General features: G+C 35.8%; 1 protein-coding gene across 3 annotated transcripts in view; it reads left to right on the top strand.

Moving 5' to 3' along the window:
- CSMD3 (CUB and Sushi multiple domains 3) overlaps positions 1–20,264 on the top strand; it is a 611,954-nt gene that overhangs the window by 428,937 nt on the left and 162,753 nt on the right. For all 3 annotated transcript variants that reach the window (XM_061994596.1, XM_061994595.1, XM_061994594.1), the window contains 3 exons: positions 2,630–2,768; positions 3,378–3,565; positions 11,296–11,490. In XM_061994596.1, coding sequence (XP_061850580.1) covers positions 2,630–2,768; positions 3,378–3,565; positions 11,296–11,490 — 522 coding nt within the window. The remainder of the gene's footprint in view (positions 1–2,629; positions 2,769–3,377; positions 3,566–11,295; positions 11,491–20,264) is intronic.

Here is a 20,264-nt window from a genome sequence, read left to right as displayed (position 1 = left end):
TGCAAAATGTTATTTTAGAATTGAAGTTTACTGCACATTTAGGTGAAGAAAGGATTTTCTCCTATAAGTTTAAGATTTCAGAAATTCATAGTTCAATTTTGAATATTTTTTTTTATTCTGTTTTGTTTGATTCTAATTTTTTTTAAGCATGGTTTTAATTTCCATTTTTAAATATATGGAAAAGTTTTATGTAAACAGTGAATTCCAGTGATGAATCCCTCAAAATGGGATCTATATAACACTAATGAAAAGGGAAATTCAGCAGTTATTTAATATTTAATTGCAATTATTTAAATATATCATTAGACTAGATATAAGCAAGACATTTTTCATTATGAGGGTGATGAAGCACTGGAACAGGTTAACCAGAGAGACTGTTGATGTCCTATACCTGGAAGTATTCAAAGTGAGATTGAATGGGGCTCTGAGAAACCTGATCTAGTTGAAGATGTCCCTGCTTATGGCACAGAGGTAGGACTAGATGGCCTTTAAAGGTTCCTTCCAAACCATTCTATGATTCTGTGATTCTATATTTGTTATCTCTTGTTTTTCAAAAATAGCTAATGAAACCATAAATTGTTTCCTTTATTTAGAAGTTATTCACTGAAAAATTAAATAAATACAAGCTAGAAAGTTCTGGAATAGTACTTTGCTGCCTTTCAGAGAAATTAAACAGATTTTAGATAAAAACTAAATCAACCTATACTTCCTTCTGTAGAAAGAATTAATGCCAAGATCATCATACAGACAGACTGTCTGGGACAGTGCTTGCTTACCACTGTGTCCACATAGAGGTTTATAAAGACAGGTTGACAACCTAGATCTAGTTTTCATTGAGTAATACATTAAAAATACATTTTTTCATATTGTGTTTACATTTGCCTTTTTTCTGGATGGACTACTATATTCAGTCTTAGGTCTTCTATCTAATACTACTAACCGTCATTTAAATTTTGGAGCTACTCTGCCTTCAGTTAAAAAAAAGTTACGACAATAATAATATTGAACACATTAAATTTAGAAAATTATGGATTCTGAAACACATTATTGAAAGAATTTTCAAGCATGTGGAGAATGAAAGTCTTTAAACAACTCTAGAGAAGATAATGAACTAGAAAAGGTAACATTGAATAATAACATTTTTCATTAGATGATGCTGATTTTCTCAACTTGCTGTCTAATGAGAGCCAGGTGATCAGGCCCAGTCCTTCTGTGACAAGGTGACCCATGTGGTGGAAGAGGGGAGGGCTGTGGATGTGGTCTACCTGGACTTTCATAAAGCCTCTGACACCACTTACCACAGCATTATTCTGCAGAAACTGTCTGCTTAGAGCTTAGACAGGCATACTGTTCACTGGATGAAAAAACTAACTGGATGTCTGGGCCAAGAGAGTGGTGGTGAATGGGATTAAATTCAGTTGGTGGCTGGTCACCAGTGTTTTTTTCCAGGCCTTGGTCCTGGGGCCTGTTCTGTTTAATACTTTTATCAGTGATCTGGAGGGGATTGAGAACATCCTCAGTGAGTTTTCAGACACCAAGTTGGGCTGGAGTGTAGACTTGCTTGAAGGCTGGAAGGCTCTTCAAAGGCTGGATTGGTGCACTGAGGCCAATTGTACGAGCTTTAACTAGGCCAAGTGCCGGATTCTGCACTTGGAGTACCACAGCCTCACGTAATATTACGGTCTTGCGGCAGAGTGGTTGGAAAACTGTCTGGACAGAAAGAATCTGTTTGTTGGCGGACAGCTGAACATAAGCCAGCAAAGTGCCCAGGTAGCCAAGAAGGCAAATGGCATCCTGGCTTGTATCAGAAATAGTGTGCCCATCAGAACAAGGGAAGTGATTGTTGCTTTGATGTCTGCAATAATGAGGCAAATTTGTTCAAAAAAGACACTTAGAAAATGTGCTTGTTATCTTGTTCTTATAGAAGTAAAAAATTTCAGGAGGACAGTGACACTTTTGTTGTTTTTATTAAGTATTTACATATTTGAGTGAGAATCTTGTTCTTGGAAGACATTTGCTTTTTCTCTGAGTTTGAAAACTGCAATTACTAGAATGTTTTTGATGAACTTTATTTATATTCTGTCAATCTTCAACCAAATTACTAATCAGTGCTGTCTGGTGAAAATGCAGGTAGTTGCATTATCAGTGTCATATTTCATAAGCTAAGAAGCTTATTTTAGAATGCTTTTAACAAGTCAAAAGCTTATCCAGTGATGTTTTTTCATGTCTGTAGCCAGAGCATTTTTCAAATTGACCGTGTTTTCAGAAACACCCTGCCTGGATATGTTCCTATGCGACCTGATCTAGGTGGACCTGCTTCTGCAGGGGGGTTGGACTAGATGATCTCTAAAGGTCCCTTTCAACCCTACCATTCTATGATTCTATGATAATGTTATACAAGCAAATAAAAGGACACAGAGTTCAAAAACATATACTTTCCTTAGTATTATTAATATTTGTCTAAGGCGAAATGTGAATACAATTTTTGTTTCTGTTAAAGCTTTGTAAATACTTAATCTGTTTCTTGTTTAGTTTTTGGAGGACATTAAATATCAGTGAACAGACTGCTGCTACTTGCTTCTTTTTCTCTTACCTGCTTTCCTCAATTCCAATTTATTTTTATTCACAGCTCCCTGCGGAGGAAACTTGACTGGCTCAGCAGGTTTCATACTTTCACCAAACTTCCCTCATCCTTATCCCCACAGCAGAGATTGTGATTGGACTATAACTGTTAACAATGATTATGTTATATCATTAGCATTTATCAGGTAAACTGCTACTTGCTGATACTTTTTAAAGTCATGTTTGTAGCTTGTTTGGCAATTTTTCAGAGCTTTGTAGGGTAATACATGTGCATTTGATGTAACTATCAAAATGATTACTAATTGTTATCTTTGTTAGCTGTCACATCAAATACATTACAGTATTCACCTAGAAGTGGATGCTTGGTTCTCTGTGGTATAGTATGTATTTCAAAGAATTTAGGATTACTGGATTTAGGATTACTTCTAATTAGAAGTATTGTATACTCCACCCTACATCTGAATGCATTAAATCATAGAGCATTTCTGCCAACAGTTCCAGTCGATATACACTGCTTATTTTTATAAGCTTTAAAAATAAAATATTGAGGTTTTTTTAATTATTTAAGAAGTTTAGGGGTTTTTTCTTCCTAGCAGCAAAATATTGTTTTCTAATCAGAGAACCAGTACATATAGTCTGTTGTTTTCTAATAAAGTACTTCTACAAACTATTATTCTGACAGGTGGGGTTTTTTTGTGTTTATGAAAATAATGGTAGTAAAACTTTTTAAGGTAAAAAGAGTGAAAATGTTAGGCAAAGGATATTCTATCTCATAATCCTGTTTTGTTCTACAGTTTCAGTATAGAACCGAATTATGATTTTCTTTATATCTATGATGGGCCAGATGGCAATAGCCCACTGATTGGGAGCTTTCAGGATACCAAGCTGCCAGAGAGGATAGAAAGCAGTTCAAATGCCATGCATCTGGCTTTTCGGAGTGATGGATCTGTTAGTTTTACTGGATTCCATCTAGAGTACAAAGGTAAATAAAATTGTTTTTCTTTTCTGTTAGATAAGGTCGATAAATCACTTTAAAACTTAATCTGTTTCAATTTCTCATAGTTTTCTACTTAGTAATGTTTTGGTTTTGTATAAGAGTATATTATCTATAATATATGAGATAAAGCTTCTAGTATGATTTCATTTAGCTGATACATAATAATGTTAAATGCATGATTCCTAAGAAAAAAACAAATCAAAGAATTTACAGGTTTCAAGAATCGTGATACAGTGACTTAACAGCATATATACATGTTTTTTCCCAGAGGTTATATCTCTGTTTACATGATACGACATGTTGGAATATAAACATTAAATTTCTGTAAGATGAAAGGATTTCCCAGAATCAGTATCGAAAATGAAAAAAAATTTTGCTTAGACCTTTGAGGATAGGCCATGGTAGAGCTGTCTACCTGTCTCAGACACATCTGTCTGAGGTCACAACAAAGTAAACAAGAAAATACAGGCTTGTAAAAATCATAATCAATAGGAGTGTTCATAACTACATCTGCATGGCTCAAGATACAGAAATTATGTTGATACTAAATGAATATGAAAATATCCAATAAACTATAAAGACAATCAGAAGGAAAATATGAATGTCACTTACATAGAGGCAATATATCCTAACCTCTTCAGGCTGATTTTCATCTTCACTTATTCTGAAAGCAATAAGTGCAACAGTAAGAGAAAGAATGATGCATTTGTTGCTTTGGCAAACCCACGGTCTCCTTTTACTTTCCTATAGTCGTTGGGTTCTGTAGATGTGAAGGAAGTTGTCTCCACACTGCTAAGAAGTTAAAAGTAGATCACAAATATGTTGATTCTAAACCTTGATGTATGTACTGTTTGTCCTGGCCTAAGCCCATCTAGGGACAAAAGACCATGAGCAGCCTTAAGTACCATAGATCTTGGAACTGCCTAAGGGCAGGTTGGGCTCAGTTGCAACTTATGATCCCAGGCAAAAAACAGACATGACCACTAGGGTTGGGGAAGAAAACAAAACTTAATTTAATTTGCCTCCAATTAAAATATAACAAACAGTTAGAAAAACAATCCAATGGAAAAACAAGCATCAGAACTGGCTTCCCAGGGAAGCAGTGGAATGTCTGTTCTGGAGGTATGAGACATGTAGATGTGGTGCTTAGGGACATGGTTTAGTGTTGAATTTTGCAGTGCTAGGTGTAGCAGTCTTAATGATCTTAAGGATCTTTTCCAACCTAAATGATTTTGAGATTCTGTGATTCTGTAAATAGGAAGAAAAAGGCAGAGGAAGTTAAAGAATGGATTTAATGTGTTCACTTAAGAAGGTCTAAACTTCTTTGAATAAGGGCTGCGATTTTGTGAAGGATAAATATTTTGAAGAGCAGAGAATGGTTAGATCAGTTGAGGAAACCAAATACAGTTGATACTATGGATGTGTGACACAGATGAACTGGTCAAGAGGGAATGGTGTTAGCTGGCTACTCCCACCCCTGCAACAGGCATTGCAGCTGAACCACAGAACCAAACTGCATTGGTATGAGTTGCCCCTATACACAAAAGGAATATTTTATGCGAGTCATCTCATTTAGCAAGGGAAGAAACTCCTACTAAAAAGGGAAAGGAGGAAGAAGTAGATGAGGCAGGCTAATTCAAAGCAGAGCCGTTATGAGACAAGAGGGAGGAAGAAACAGAACTCATAAACAAGATGATAAGCACCTGATCCTCGTCCCTGAGTGAGCTGTGATATATATGAAAATATTTCAGCTGTTGTCCAGAGGAGCACATTGTTACCTAGCTGCTCAGTGCTGAGGTAATCAGACCAGCAGCCTGGAAATAGGGAAACCAAGAAGCTGAGATCCTTTTCTAGGGAAGGGAAAACTGAAAAAGAAATTGGAATAGGATCATAAGCACTGAGCTTCTTGAGGTGACTCCTGTTGTGATGGAAAGGTATCCTTTCAAGGAAGATGCTATATGTCACCTAGCCAAATGGACCGCCACGGAGAGAAGTATCCAGTACTTCGGGGAATTAACATGTTGGAGGTGATTTATGGTGACATACAAACATCCAGATGAAGTCCAGTGCATATTACTCATGTGATGGAAATTTATATGGAGACCACCATCATCAAACTCATTGTAATTCATGTCCTGGAAAGAAGTCAAGGGACAAAAGGTGCATGAATTGGCTGGCAAAGTCTGGCAATATGAAGTCACTTTTCCTCCCTATGAGTCTACATTTTGGCTGTGAAGAAACTATCCCAGGAGGTCCAGCACTTCCAAGGGGATATGCTCTACTCCCCACTGATATCCAGTACTCCCCACTGGTAACTTAGCTATTAGGAGTAAGCATTCGCCTGATCAAGAGATAGGACATATTGGGTACAAACAACAGGCCACACCATGGGATGACCAGGGAAAAAATATGAGAAACTGGAATGGAAAATCTGCTTTGATCTTAGTGGCATGGATTTGTGTGTTGCAAAGAAAAACAACCACAAAAGGAGGTTCTTTCAGGACAGCTGGTGCTGCAGTTTCCAGTGGGCAGTTTCCCAACAGAGAAATATCCCCATGTGGATGATGCAAAGATCTAATGGAGAGTGGAAACTTAACTACCACGGCCTAAATGAAGTCACACTGCACCTGGGTGCTGCCATGTTAGAAGTTTAATACCAGTTGGAGTCAAAGCTACACCGTAATATTACTAATGTGTTTTTCTAAATCTTTTTGTCAGCAAAGTGCAGGCCACAGTTAGTTTTCACTTGGAAGGGGTGTCCAGCACACCTGGAATGGAGTGATATCCTACTGTTTGTCATGGAGTGATCCAGACTGCACTGGAACAAGGTGATGGAATATGCCTTTGACCAGTTTGTCCTGGCTGTGTCCCAAAACAACTTTTTATGCATCTTCAACCTCCTCGCTGTCAGGGCAGCATAAGAAACTGAAAAATCCTTGACTTAGTGTAAGCACTGCTCAGTAACAAATAAAACAACAATGTGTTATTAATATTATTAATATTATTCTCATCATAAATCCAAAACACAGTGCTATACCAGCTACTAAGAAGAAAATTAACTATTTTTTAACTCTATAACCAGGAAAGAAAGGCAAATGCAAAATCCTGCAACCTCGATGGAATAACCCCATGCAACAGTAAAGGCTAGGGGCTGACTGGATGGTGTAAAGCTCTGCAGAAAAAGATCTCAAAGGCTGTTTAAAGAAATTGACCTTGAGTCAGTAATGTATTGTTGCAGTAAAGAGGGCCAGTAGCCTTTTGGGCTTAAGAGTGGATGAGCCCCATCATTCTGAGGATAGTCTGAATCCTTTGAAATTGTAAACTGGACTGGACAAAGGCCTTAGCAACCTAAACAAATTTACCTTGTTTTGCATGGATGTTCTGCTACATCTCTTCCAACCTAAATTGTTCTGATTCAATTAATTTCATTTTTTTCATACCAATTGGAGCAACTGCAATTGTATACTCTATGTACACTGATACTTTTTAAGTGACTAGTACTTCAAGTTGTAGCTCATTGTCAGGCTATATTTTTCAGAAACAAATGTCAGACCATACCTACATTTCAGATCTGGTCTTGTGTTTCTGTTCAGGTTTTGTTCTTCCATTCCTCTCTCCATTTTCATTTTATAATGCAGGAACAGCTTATTAGTTCCAATAAGTGCTCTGGAGAATAATTATGAAACGTTTTCTATAGTTAGATATGTCTGTAATATTCTCTCTTAAGAAGTTTATTATACCTTTGTTCTCTTTGAAATATAGATGGTATATTAAGTCATCAAGTTTGGACAAAGCACCTGCTTCTCTTGGCTTTCAATGTTGTTTTCCATGCACTGAGATACTCGTTTTCTAAAGGGTTTTGGCATCATTAACATGCATTAGCCAATAGAGACTTCCTCGCTGAACTTGAGATTGCAACAGCACATATCGCTACCTGTGTTCTGCCTGTAATTCAGCAGCTTTAATTGATCCAGTGGTATACCAGTTATCAGAGAAGTAATTGATATTTTTTTTTAAGCTTGTTGAAAATTCTTATTCCAGGCAAAAGGATTTTACTTCTATTATGAACAGCCAAGAACATAATGTTGCTATAACTCATATTAATTAATGAAATAATTCTTTTTAGTCCATATTTAATTATTACAGAAGACAATTCAAAAAATACTGCTACAGAAAAGTCTACAGCTAAAATTGTAGAACATCCATCATCCAGCATTTTCTCTGATATTCTACTAAACCTAGCACTGCACTCTGTGTTTTCAGCTTATTCTTGGGAAAGAAAGAGTTACAGGCATCTTGAGTCCTTTGAGTGGAGTAATGCAGCATTGATGGTGAAGAATTTTCTTCCTGTCTCCTAGAAACTTGTATTTTTATAAATTTTTTCATTCTTATTGTTTGCTCTTTTTTTCACTGGTTCTAAGCTAGACCTGATGAATCTTTCTCACCCACATGACTTCAGTCTTCTTCATATTGTAGCGTCACATACTGACTTTTTTTACAAACTCACTTAACAACTACTTCAGATTTGCAAAAGTAGTTTGAAAGTGTGAAGTATTTTGTGCTTTATTTTTTGGAATAGTTATTAAGAAACTATTTCTATAGTGACATTGTTACTGTTTAGTCAGCAACTTCAGGAGTCTGTCACAACTGTACCTTTGGGGAAAAGAAAATTGCAGGGCTGTAATTTTTCCCTAGAGAAAATCTGTGCTGTGACAGATCATGTCTTTCCTCAGTTTTTGATTTATGCACCAGATATAATAGATTACTTTATGTTCTGTCTTTAATTTCCTGTGCATTTAATTTCTCTACTTTAGCCAAGGTTCTGCTAGAATTACAAAACGTTGATTTCTTATCATAAATTCAGGAATGGTGATCTCACAATATCAGTTGTGTATCAATACAAATATATCAATATAAATAAAAAATACTAAACAATTCTAGTTATAATCCTAATTTAAACGACTTTTTTTCTTTTAGCTTGAGAATTTGGACTTGAAACAAATTTCAGGTCTGTCAGATTTCTCAACATGATTAGTGTACATAATAATTACTTATGTAATATGTTACAGACTTTCTAGTAAATTGTATCTTTTAACTTTAGCCCATCTAAATTTTTGAGTATGAGTGTTACAGACATTTCAGCCTTTTTTGTAATGTCACACTCTATTTTGAGGCCTCACCATTCAGAACAGGAGACAGATGTTACAGACACCACAGTACAACTACCTAAATGAACCAACGTGGATATGAAATATCTGTTCTTAATGATTAACTGTGATGTCACTATTACTTGTTATTGTAATGCTTTTCATCTCAGAAGCATGCTCTATAGATTAGCTATGCTAATCTTAATAAATTGATAACAACATGAGGAGATTGTCATGTACGTTTTGAAGATGTGAAGTTGAAATTTCGAAAGAGTTTTTCTGTCTCTCCATCTTCAAATGTGAATACACTTTTATGGTTTTGCAATGTAATTTTTTTTCTCCCCTGTCAAGATAAAAATGGTTTTAAGAGATCAAACCAACAGTCTACTTTGTTCATTGGCTTATCTCAAGTGCTGGCTAAACTATATAAAAAGCAAATATATAATAATTTCTGTCTGTTATCTGTAATTTTTCAGAAACTTCTTAGGTACTGCCAGTATCAGATAAAGTGTCTTTGTATGTAAAGCTTGTAAATAGCCTTCCAGGTATTTCAAAGCTCATGTAGTCGTTTGGGAACTGTACCTACCTCTAGCAGAATGTTTCATGCAAATATACATGGTAAAAAAAATGATGTCTTTTGATGTATCAGAAAGTTAACTCTGGTCTTGCAGATTGTCATGGTTTATCAAGGTTCTGCTTTTGCTATGTAACAGGGGAAGGGAGTTGCAGTGAAGACCTGTTAAAGAGTTCTTGGACTTTCCCCTGGCTCTTGGGTTCAGACCCATCTCCAATCTGGCGCCTCTGCCATTACTATTTAAGGAATTTGAAGTGCTTAGGTGTGGGAGTGGTACAAGATGTGGGTGATCCTGCAGGCCTCACAGTCAGGGAAAGGAAGGAAAGAGGAGCGCTGGGCCGGAGACTCCTCTGCAACCTATGGCGAGAACACAGCTGTGCCCCTGCAACCCATGGAAGGCAATAGCAGGACTGAGAGCCACCAGCAGCTCCATATGAGTGCGCTCAGATGGGCGAGGGACTGTGTGGGGAGGCGGGCTGCAGAGAAGACTCACACGAGAGGCAGAGAGGAGCTTCAGCCTTTGGGATCAACGGACGTCGAAGTAGCCTGTACAAGGCTGCCGTGTGTGTGAGGTACCCTGCCGAGGTGCAGTGAGGACCATTGTGGAGCACGCCTGCCCTGAGGAGAGACAAATGGCAGAAGCCATCAGGAATAGAGTGACTGAAACCCCCACTCCCTGCCTCCCTGAGCTGTTCAACAAGGGAGGAGAAAAAGATACCGGGATCAGGGCTCTGAACCCGGGAAAAGGGGACCAGTGTGGAGAAGGTGGTCTTAAAGGGCTAGTTGTTTTGTTCATCCTTGTACCACTCTGTTTTGTTTTGTGTTACGTTTTGGGGTTTTATGGTTATGTTTTGGTTGGTGTTGGCTTAAATTGTTTTCTGTTTTCTTCTCCAATTTAGTAGCCTTGTCTGTTTTGTCCTGGACTACAAGCAGCAATTAAGCCCTACCTGGCCTTTGGCAATTCTTAAGTCTGTGGTACTTGAGTCTAATCATGGTCTTTTGTCCCCTGATGAGCCTAAACCATGACACAGAAAGTGACTAAGTTGATCTTCTTGGCAACACCCTTAAATGGTAATGAAGAGAATCTGAAAGTTCTGTCTTCTGTTTAATAAAATAAACTGCATCCTGCATAGTATGACGTCAGCCTCTTCATTCTGGCTTCTACCATTTCCTGTTATTTTTGCCATTTTTTTTCTTAATGGAAATATATTTCAATTTTATCCAATATGTTTATCTTCTTTCCCCTTCTTCATAGTAGTGTTATTAATTAGAAGTGCTAAGTGGTTATTTTTGTCAACTTTGTTATCTCTTGCATATTAAGCATACCAATAATCACATTATAGAAGGAAGGGGGAAGCAAAGGTAAGAGCATATGCATAAGTTTGGATTTATTTCGGTGTTTTGAAACACATAGATATAAACCAAAAAAGAGATAAATTTAAGGAATATCTTCATGTTTTATCCTGTAGTGAAAAAAACACTTGTTTTAAAATATCATAGAATGATAATATATCTATATGTCCTGTACAGATATAAAAATATTCATTTGGCGTGTAATAATTTTGAAGAAATTCTTGTTTGCATATCTTTTATTTTGTAATAATCTACTTATATTGGTTTCCTCAATTTACCAGGTTTCACTGATAAGACCACAAGTTTTAAAACTAGGATGTGTCTTACCTACTGAAGCAATATTCACACATGGTAACTACATCACTGGTCACAGTGAACATTGGATAAGCAGTTCTAGTAATGGAGCTCTGTAGGAATTACCTAGGAAAATACAGGAGACATGGTTTTGGTCATTATATAATAATATGCTTTTAAAATGAAGGAGAGAGAACATTTGATGTAGATTGCAAGGACTTAAAAAAAAAAACAATAACATCATTTGTCTGCAGGGTGCTCAAGGAGATTCTAGAGAAAACTCTAGAAAATATTTGTAACATTTTAGATTGTATTCAAAGTTATATTTGCATTTGTTTCCTCTATAGCAAAGCTTCGCGAGTCTTGCTTTGATCCTGGAAATATAATGAATGGAACAAGACTTGGAATGGATTATAAGCTGGGGTCAACTGTCACATATTACTGCGATGCAGGTTATGTTCTTCAAGGATATTCTACACTAACATGTATCATGGGAGATGATGGAAGACCTGGATGGAACAGAGCCCTGCCCAGTTGTCATGGTAAAAGCAGTTTTTCATTATAGTTACTGTTGTTACTATTCTTGCTTTGTCATATGGAAGAAAAAGGTTTGAAATTAGAAAAAGAAACAACTTCTAAGACAAAGCCCCTTTTTATTATATATTTAATTAAAATGACATATTTAAGAGCTTAGGATAAATGTTGTTTCTAGTTTTTAATAACCTTGCATTAATAGTGCTACAAGTTATTATTGCGAATAGACTTTAGTAGTAAATCATCCTGTATACTGACTTTTCTTGAGTTAGCAATGAAGCATAGAAATATGTACCATATATGTATTTCAAGTACATGAAATTTTTAGTACATACGATATTACAATGTTTAAATTATCAGAGGTGTAGTGTCTAGAAAAATTCAGCCTTGGAATGCACCAAAGATCAAATAATTCAAATTTTATGGATATGAGGAATTCCACTTGCTTCAGGAATCTCCTGGCTAAAGTTCTATTACTCTTACCTCAAGCATAAATATTTTCAGAATTAAACCCCAAGAAGAGGTTCAATTTTTATTTTACTGATTAATTTTTACCAATGAATATTAGCCAGTGGGAAAAAAGCAATGTTTTTTTACATATTCTGTAAAAATAAGCACAAAACTCCTGTTTTCCAAATATTAATAAATAAAAAAAAATGCCAATTTATGAAAGTAATATTTGCAAGTTTAATTTCTCATTATTATGTGAATAGAAATTTATTTCCATTATTTGAAGAAAAAACAAGCTGTTAAATCAACTTCTAATTAGAATACACATATTTTAAATAGAATATGGATTTTTCATTGTTATGTAACAAAATTTTTGTTACAAAATGGATGATGGAAAAAAAAAAGGTAAATAAATTTTCTGCTATAAAGAATAACCAATATTTTAAGCATTTGAAGAGCTTCATCATTTTCCTTACTCACTAAAACCAACATAGCACTGAACACTAAACTTAGTAACACAAAATTGGTAATCTGGCCCTAGCAAACCTTTAGAAATGGGTTTAAACTTGTAGACTGCGTGCAATGAAATTTAAAATTTTCTTCCTTACCTTACAATATGGTATGAATATTGTTTTCTAGAGAGGAGTTAGTGAGGAAGGCTGTTGTATAGAAATGGAGAAAGACCTCTTTCTTTTTAAAGATCTTTTAATGGGCAGTGAAAGATAAATAATTTCTTTATCAATGATGCAATAATTGTGTCTGTTCTGCCACTTATAATCTACTTAGCAATTTTCTAGTGCTATTTCTTTCAACGTTCACTAAAGGGAGCGTGTTTTGCTTGGAAGGACTATCATTTTAATAAAAGGAAAAAATCTTAAAGGGGTTGTCACTGATTCTAACTGTACACACTAATATATGATGACCTAGATTAAGCTCCATAAAAATGTCTTAGCTTTGCAATTTTTATTTGTTTAACTTAAATTACCTTTTCATTAAGTTCAGAGTCAATGAAGTTTTATAAATATGTTGCTGTGGTATGCTATATTTTTGCCATGTAACCAGTGCTTTCCACTTTTGCAGAATTTAGCTCAAGAAAAACAGAATATTTATATCACTGTGAGACAGGCGAAGTCGTTTGATTGACTTTCAGTTTGAGCACTAAATTTTGCCTCCTGACCAGAAGTCTCACCTATGTAAAAATTTTCTTAGTAGAGAGATGAGATTCCTCCATTCTTCCACTTGTATATTTGAAGCTCCAATGAAATTGAGTATTATAATAAAATGTGGTAGGCATTACATCTCAGTACACCTCAAATGTATTTTTAAACTTATTTATTTTTAAGAAAGAAGATTGAGAACCTGAGCCCTCTTTTATACCTTCAGTGTTTTAAGTATGAAATTCAAAAAATTGTTTCTGAAGTTACCTAATTTTCTCTAAACGTCTACCATTTTAAATTCAATTTAGTGTCAAGGTTCTTCTCTTAAATTCCTTTGATACCTATTTTGCCATATAGCTTTATAAGGAGATTGAGAAATCTCAGAACATGGAAAAAGAAATATTAGGAATGAATATTCTTATTTTACTCATGTTTGGAGCTAAGTAGGGCAGAAGAGAGCAAGGGAAAATGTAAAACACTCCCAAGTGCCTCTCTGGGCTCAGGAGACATGCTTCAGAATGTGTATAGAATTGGTCTTGTAGAGTATAATTCGAAGAATATAGAGAACTTTTTTCTCTTCTAAGAGAATTTGTGACTAATATTTGATCATTTCCATTAAGAAAATTATTAGATAAATAACTTGGATAGCACAAGAGTGAAACTGATACAGGGGTCCAAAGTCAGACCCTGTTAAGTAAAAGCTCTTTTTGTTGCAATTAATATGGATATTTTTGCTGAACAGTAGAATCTCAGTACAGGAGGGTAGAGTATCTATACCCATTCTGAGTAACTGTATAATTTAAGACATTCTCCTGAGTAGGATTTTGAACGACCCATGTTGAGAAAGAAGTTACAAGTCTTACTTGTTCTGAAGTCTAGCTTTTGGGGTAAAATGTGGGAAAAAATACATTCTCCGTTCAGAATTAAAATCAAGATTAAGGCTATGGCTCAGTTATATTGGAAGGGCAACTATTTGAGATGGCTTTAAATGTTCTCAGCAAATGTGTGGTACATGAAGACCCATAGGAAGTCTTTACTGGAAAAACACTGATGTTCCGGGTCTGATCAGGCTTCAGCATGAACTGGCTGACTTCAGTTTGCCAATACTCGCTTTCCTAGGAGTGTGCAGAACTAGAAAATGTGAGTGCTACAGACCCAAATAGCAGAAGTCAATAACTGATGATTTGGGAGTTACATAAAAGCTCAGAAGAGGTTTTCAGTATCATAGAGGACTTGTTTTTCAAAATCTACTCAGTGTGTAAAGCTGATGTTTTACTTATATGCAGCAGATATTTTTTTTTTTATGACCTAGTCCTATGTGCATTAGACATAACTTACATTTGGTTGAAATTATTATTTAAAATGACCTTGAGCCTCTATAATGTGTGGGAAGTGAACCAAATCATTGGCTTCATTCTTTTATGAACACATGGAAAGATTATCCAGGCTAATATGCTAAGCTATTTGGCGTTTCATGGTGGTTGTTAAGAACAGGATATAATTAACATATACAGATGCAATATTACTATGATAGAGATGATGATTAATGATTTCTCTTAGCTACACCAACTGTAGTTAATTTAAAATTTTGATAGCAAACAGGGATTATTTACTGAATAACAAAAAACCCTGTAGTGGGAAATCACATTTATGACCGGGTAAAAGCCGTGTTCCTACCAAAAAGATCAGTTTATTGATCACTAAAAAATAATGTTACATTTCTTTATAGTCTGTTGTTTAATCTTTAGAAATATTTTAAATTCAGGCTTAAAAAATATCTCTATCTGAAGGATATATCTAATAATCTGATATTATCAGGAACTGCCTATATTTGCTTTCTTTTCTGTATATGTAGCAAAATATCAGCATTCAGAATATACATATATACTGTTTGTGTTTTGTTTAAAAGAAAAACAAAAAAAGTCCTGGGATTGCTCAAAGAGCAGTTCCATACCATGATGTTTACAAGCAACAGAAACATTCTTAATCATGATTGCAACAATAAATCTTAATTCCCAGTCTTATGTACACAACTACATACTATAGTCATGGTGGTTTAGTGATTAAACACCATAATAAAAACCTGACACATATACATTATGAGGAAGGAGAAAGGACCTTGAACTACATGTCTACTCCTCTGGCATATAACCAGGGGAATAATTTGCATTATTAGGAGCTCGGAAAAGGGGAGCCTGCAATCTCATCTTCTCCCAAAGATTTTCTTGAAAATTGAAATGTCAGAGGAAGTACTTGTTCTTTGTTTTGGCTTTGAGAGAAGCTCTTGGTTTAATTTGCAGTAATTACACTTTTCTGTATGAGTTTTTGCTTCTATCTGTATTAACTTGTCATTGCTATTTGAGGTAGCTCAAATCAGGTTTATATCTGAAAACAAGTGGAAGATTCCATGAAATGGAAAGACTGCAGAGGAGTAGCTTAATCTTAGTATTTATTATTTTGTAGTACATTAAATATTGATAATTTTTTCATCAACCATTCAATTTTGATTCCTTAATCAGAGGCTTTATAGGTCACATTTCTATGCACTATTTACATAAAGAAGCTATGATCCGAAGGTGCAAACTAGTGTGGTCTTTTGAAACCATGACTTTAGTCATCCAGTTTTTTACATAATGAGTCATAGTCAGACTGAGTGCTATTACAAATGATGACAAAAAAGTGAAAATCAGAATTTTTACCATTATTGACAATATTATAAGGAACTGAGAATACTTGTCATAGGTGAATATATAAGTCTAAAAGAAGATAAAAGTAATTTATGATTAGCACATTAGGCTGAAATACTTTCTTGGATGAGTTTTGTTTTGCTTAGTTATGTGAAGAGAAGGTTGAATTTTTAGGTAATCTAATTTTCATATTTTAAAAATGCTCAGGTATGTTAAAATCAGAACTGACATGTGATGATCTATTTCATTTATGTGCAAATCAAGGCCTTTTTAGAATAGTTTGAATCTAAACATTTTGATCAAAGCTGTTGGAATTTTCATTAACATTTTTGTCTCGTTATGCATTTTTGGAGTACAAATGTTGAGTTCTTCCTTACATTCCTAAATCCTCAACTGTCATATACAAACAATTACAAAGAAGAATGTGAGAGACATAAAACAGTTCTTAGAAGCCTAACATTCCCTAACTTCATTCCATGCTAATTAATATTTTAATCTTTATTAAAAAAGGAATCCAACAAATACATTTATAGACAAAGCTTCTAATCTTTAATAGAACAGATGGAATACATGTCTAATAGGAAACTGAAATCAGGATCAGATGTCATTACAGGGATACTGTAAGAGGACAGTAGTAACTATATTTTGGGTTTGCAACAGTTACTGATTTTTAATTCTTTTTTTGTAAAAATACTTATTTTGAACTCCTTTTTATTTATTTAATATGCAAGGCTACTATTTGCTATGGCAGTTCTCTGCAAGTTGCTTGTTCCTCAATGTGATTAATTAAAACTATCTATGGTAGAGAAGTAAGTCTACAGCAAACACATTGCCTTCCTACTTTGGAGGCAGCAGAAGATTCAATGAAATAACAGAACCAGAGATACAGTGAGGATACAAGGCTAGATGGCTTATCACTGAAGAAGTCATAGAATCATAGAATGGTAGGGTTGGAAGGGACCTTTAGAGATCATCTAGTCCAACCCCCCTGCAGAAGCAGGTTCACCTAGATCAGGTCACATAGGAACCCCTCACAGTGAAATAGTTTTTTCTTATATTTAAGTGGAACTTTTTGTGTTCCAGCTTCATCCCATTACCCCTTGTCCTGTTCCTAGCTACTACAGAAAAAAAAGGATGTCCCAAACTCCTGACACCCACCCTTAGAATATTTATAAATGTTAATAAGATCTCCCCTCAGTCTTCTCTTTTCTAGACTAAACAGCCCCAGTTCCCACAGCCTTTCCTTGTATGAAAGATCTTCCAGTCCCCTGATCATCTTGGTAGCCCTGTGCTGGACTCTAGGAAAAGGCCTTAGCCAGAAACTCTAAGGATGACATGAGTTTAAATGGTTGGTATTTATGATATAAAGAGTAGAATGCATGCACTGGAGTCCAAAGACCAACCTTAGTCAGCATTCCAGTAGTGCAGTAAAATGTGGAAAAAGTGGCATAGGTGAAGCTGTAATCGTCATCCATTTACTACCTCTTGAAAAACAACACTTCCATTTAAATGAAATTTATCCCTAATAATTTTACATTTGAATCGTGACTAGCTAAATGATAATACAGAGTGAAGTTCAGTCATTGCTGTGGGCATATGAACAAGTTATGCCACTGGCTGTCCGCTTTTTAATACTGAGGGGCGATTCTGACTAAATTTCTTCACAAGACTGATGCATTTTAAAGCCATTCAATAGTTAAATCTTTATAAAGATATAAAATCAAGAATGGTGAACAAAAAAAAGCACCATATCCCCTTAAATGGCTGTGTTTGTGATAATGTGCAATGTCACCAATTACTCTATTCAGTCTGAATAATTTTTTTAATGTTGTGAAGAGTGAAATGACACGAGAACAGATAAGATGAAGTGTGTAGAGAGGGAAAATGTGTCCTTTAAAATAATAAACCTTATATTTATTGTTAGAGAGTTTTGTAAAGTGTAGATGTCTATAAAATATTAAACTATTACTATTAATTTTTGTTTATACCATTATAATCAATAAACTGATGTGGTATTCATATTTTAAGAAAGTAAATTTAAAGTTGAAAAGTCTTAACTGAGAAGTTAGTCAGTGGTGGAATTAAGATTGTCAGGCAGGTGAGGGTGTGTCTTGAACATCTTCAACAGTAATCTTATGTTTTACTGGGGTTAGGAGTGGGCACCTGTTCTTTTGATCCAGCAATGATAAAGAGCTGCTGATATTTGAAGTCACTATTTGAAGGGCCACTAATCTATTTCAAAGTTTGAAACTGTCTAAGACATGAGTCAGGCAATTGGAGAAGGCACAGAGTAGTCTTGCAGCTAATGAAGCTGAATATTACTGTGAATGAGTCTCTGTGTTTGTATGTTTGTTGTGGTTTAGCCCAGCCAGCAATTAAGCACCACAACAGTCTCTTGCTAAATGACCCTCATCCACCACCATCCTCATTAGGATGGCAGAGGCCCCAGCAAGATGGGAGGGAAAAAAGATAACCAAGGATGTTTTGGATTTAGACAAGGGCAGGGAGGGCTCACTGCCAGTTATGGTTCCAGTCAAAACAGACTCCACTGCTCGACTTAGAGAGGAAAGTAAGGAAAGTTTATTCTGCTACCTACAAGAAAAATAACAGAACAAAAAGCAAAAAATAGAGCAGGATAATGTGAAAAATACAACCAGCATTTTAAGATCTCCCCATCCCATCCCATCCCATCCCATCCCATCCCATCCCATCCCATCCTATCCCATCCCTCCTTTCTTCCTGAGATCAGCTCACTGCTCCCAAAATCTCTACCTCCTTCCCCCTCAACGGCTCAGGGGGGCAGGGAATGGGGGTTTTGGTCAGTCTCTCACATATGGGCTCTGCCACTTTTCTCTTCTCAGAGGAGGACGACTCCTGGCATTCTTCCCCTGCTTCAATACAGGGTCCCTCCCACGGGACATGACCTCCTCCAGCCATAGTCACTGCCCTGGCACAGGGTCTTTAATGAAGAGAATCACTGCCATAGTCACTGCCCCTGGCATGAGGTCTTTAACAAAATGAGTCTCTGCCCCTGATACAGGGTCTTTAACAAAGTGCAAACAAATCTCAGCTTCACCAGTCCTCTCTGCAGGATGCAGGGGAGTCTCTGCTCCATCACACCTTGGGGTCCATATGGTTGCTTCTCTCTTTCAATTCTTTGCACTGCCACCAGCCAGAAAAGAAGGAAGAACCCTTCTAATCCAGCTACTTCTTCTTAAAAAGTGATCATGGAAGCACCTAATTTGCTTAGCCCCACAAGTGGGTGTGTCTCAGAGCTGGGAAGAGTTTTGAGCAACTTCTTACAGGAGCCATCCTTACAACCCCTTCTCCATTACCTGAAACAACTTCATGTCAAAACACGGCAGTGTTTTATAGCTCCAAAGTAATGTGAAGTTTAACCACTTAAGCAACTTGCTTTACTTAAAATTGTCATGTTAGCTATTTACAAAGCATATATAATTTTCTTTTTGCCCAGAGTAGCACATCTGTTTTATACAATCACATAGACCATGACTACTTAGAAGTAGAATTGAAATAAATTAGGAATGTATTTTATATAGATAAAAAGCTACTGAAATGGTATGTACTCTGAAATATTAGTTCTTAATAGTCTGACTTGAATAGGCAATTGAAGGATTTTTGAGGAAAATAAAAAGGATTTTAATCTGTATTGACTGAAGCACGTTCTGAATACTATTTTTTTTTTCCTAAGCTTCTGCTGCCCATTTTTTATAAGTCTATGTCCATTGCTTTACCATGCCAGGCTTTCTTCCCAGTACTGTCAGCGGATAGAGACAGGTTTCTTAAAAGGTTAAAAAAGGGCATCCAAAGAATTTATTAGGAAGATATATTTTTCTGTTTGCATCTGGACTGAATGAACAGGATTTTCTGTCCTTCCATGCTCAGCAGGGCATGATTTAGACCGGAAACATAGGAAATACTAGAAATAATCACATAAATTAATACACTGTGTGGAAATGATACTGCTTGAGATTGAAGCATACAACAAACAGTATTTTGAAGGGACTGTAGGGTAACTTTATGTGTATATGTGTAAAAATTTAGCACCTAAAGGAGTCCTGTGAGTAAAAGAGTAGGAATTAATAAAAGAGTAGGCATTACATCCAAGTATATCTTAACTTATAAACCTCACGCTACAGACACAATTCTGTATGAACACACTCATTGCTACTCCTCCATGGAAAGGAAACCACTGTACACCAAGAACTTTCAAGTAAAAAAGAGACAAGCTAACTTCCATCTGGTGGATCTGGCAATCATTAAGCAGAGATCTGGTTATCAGCACATACTTCTTGGAGATAACTGAGCTCGTTTTTCCTATGATGACAAGCCACTGTTTAATGTAAAATACACAAATAGTTTTGGGAATGGGGTTGAAAAATAGGATCTTTCTGTATGATTGTGCAGACAGCTGGTATTTTGTAAAAACCTAGTTTTTGAAAAAATGTGATTTAAGTTAGAATCTTA

Source organism: Colius striatus, chromosome 4, assembly GCF_028858725.1.
Source record: "Colius striatus isolate bColStr4 chromosome 4, bColStr4.1.hap1, whole genome shotgun sequence".
NCBI classification, from domain to species: domain Eukaryota; kingdom Metazoa; phylum Chordata; class Aves; order Coliiformes; family Coliidae; genus Colius; species Colius striatus.
This window is presented reverse-complemented; position numbering and strand designations above follow the sequence as displayed.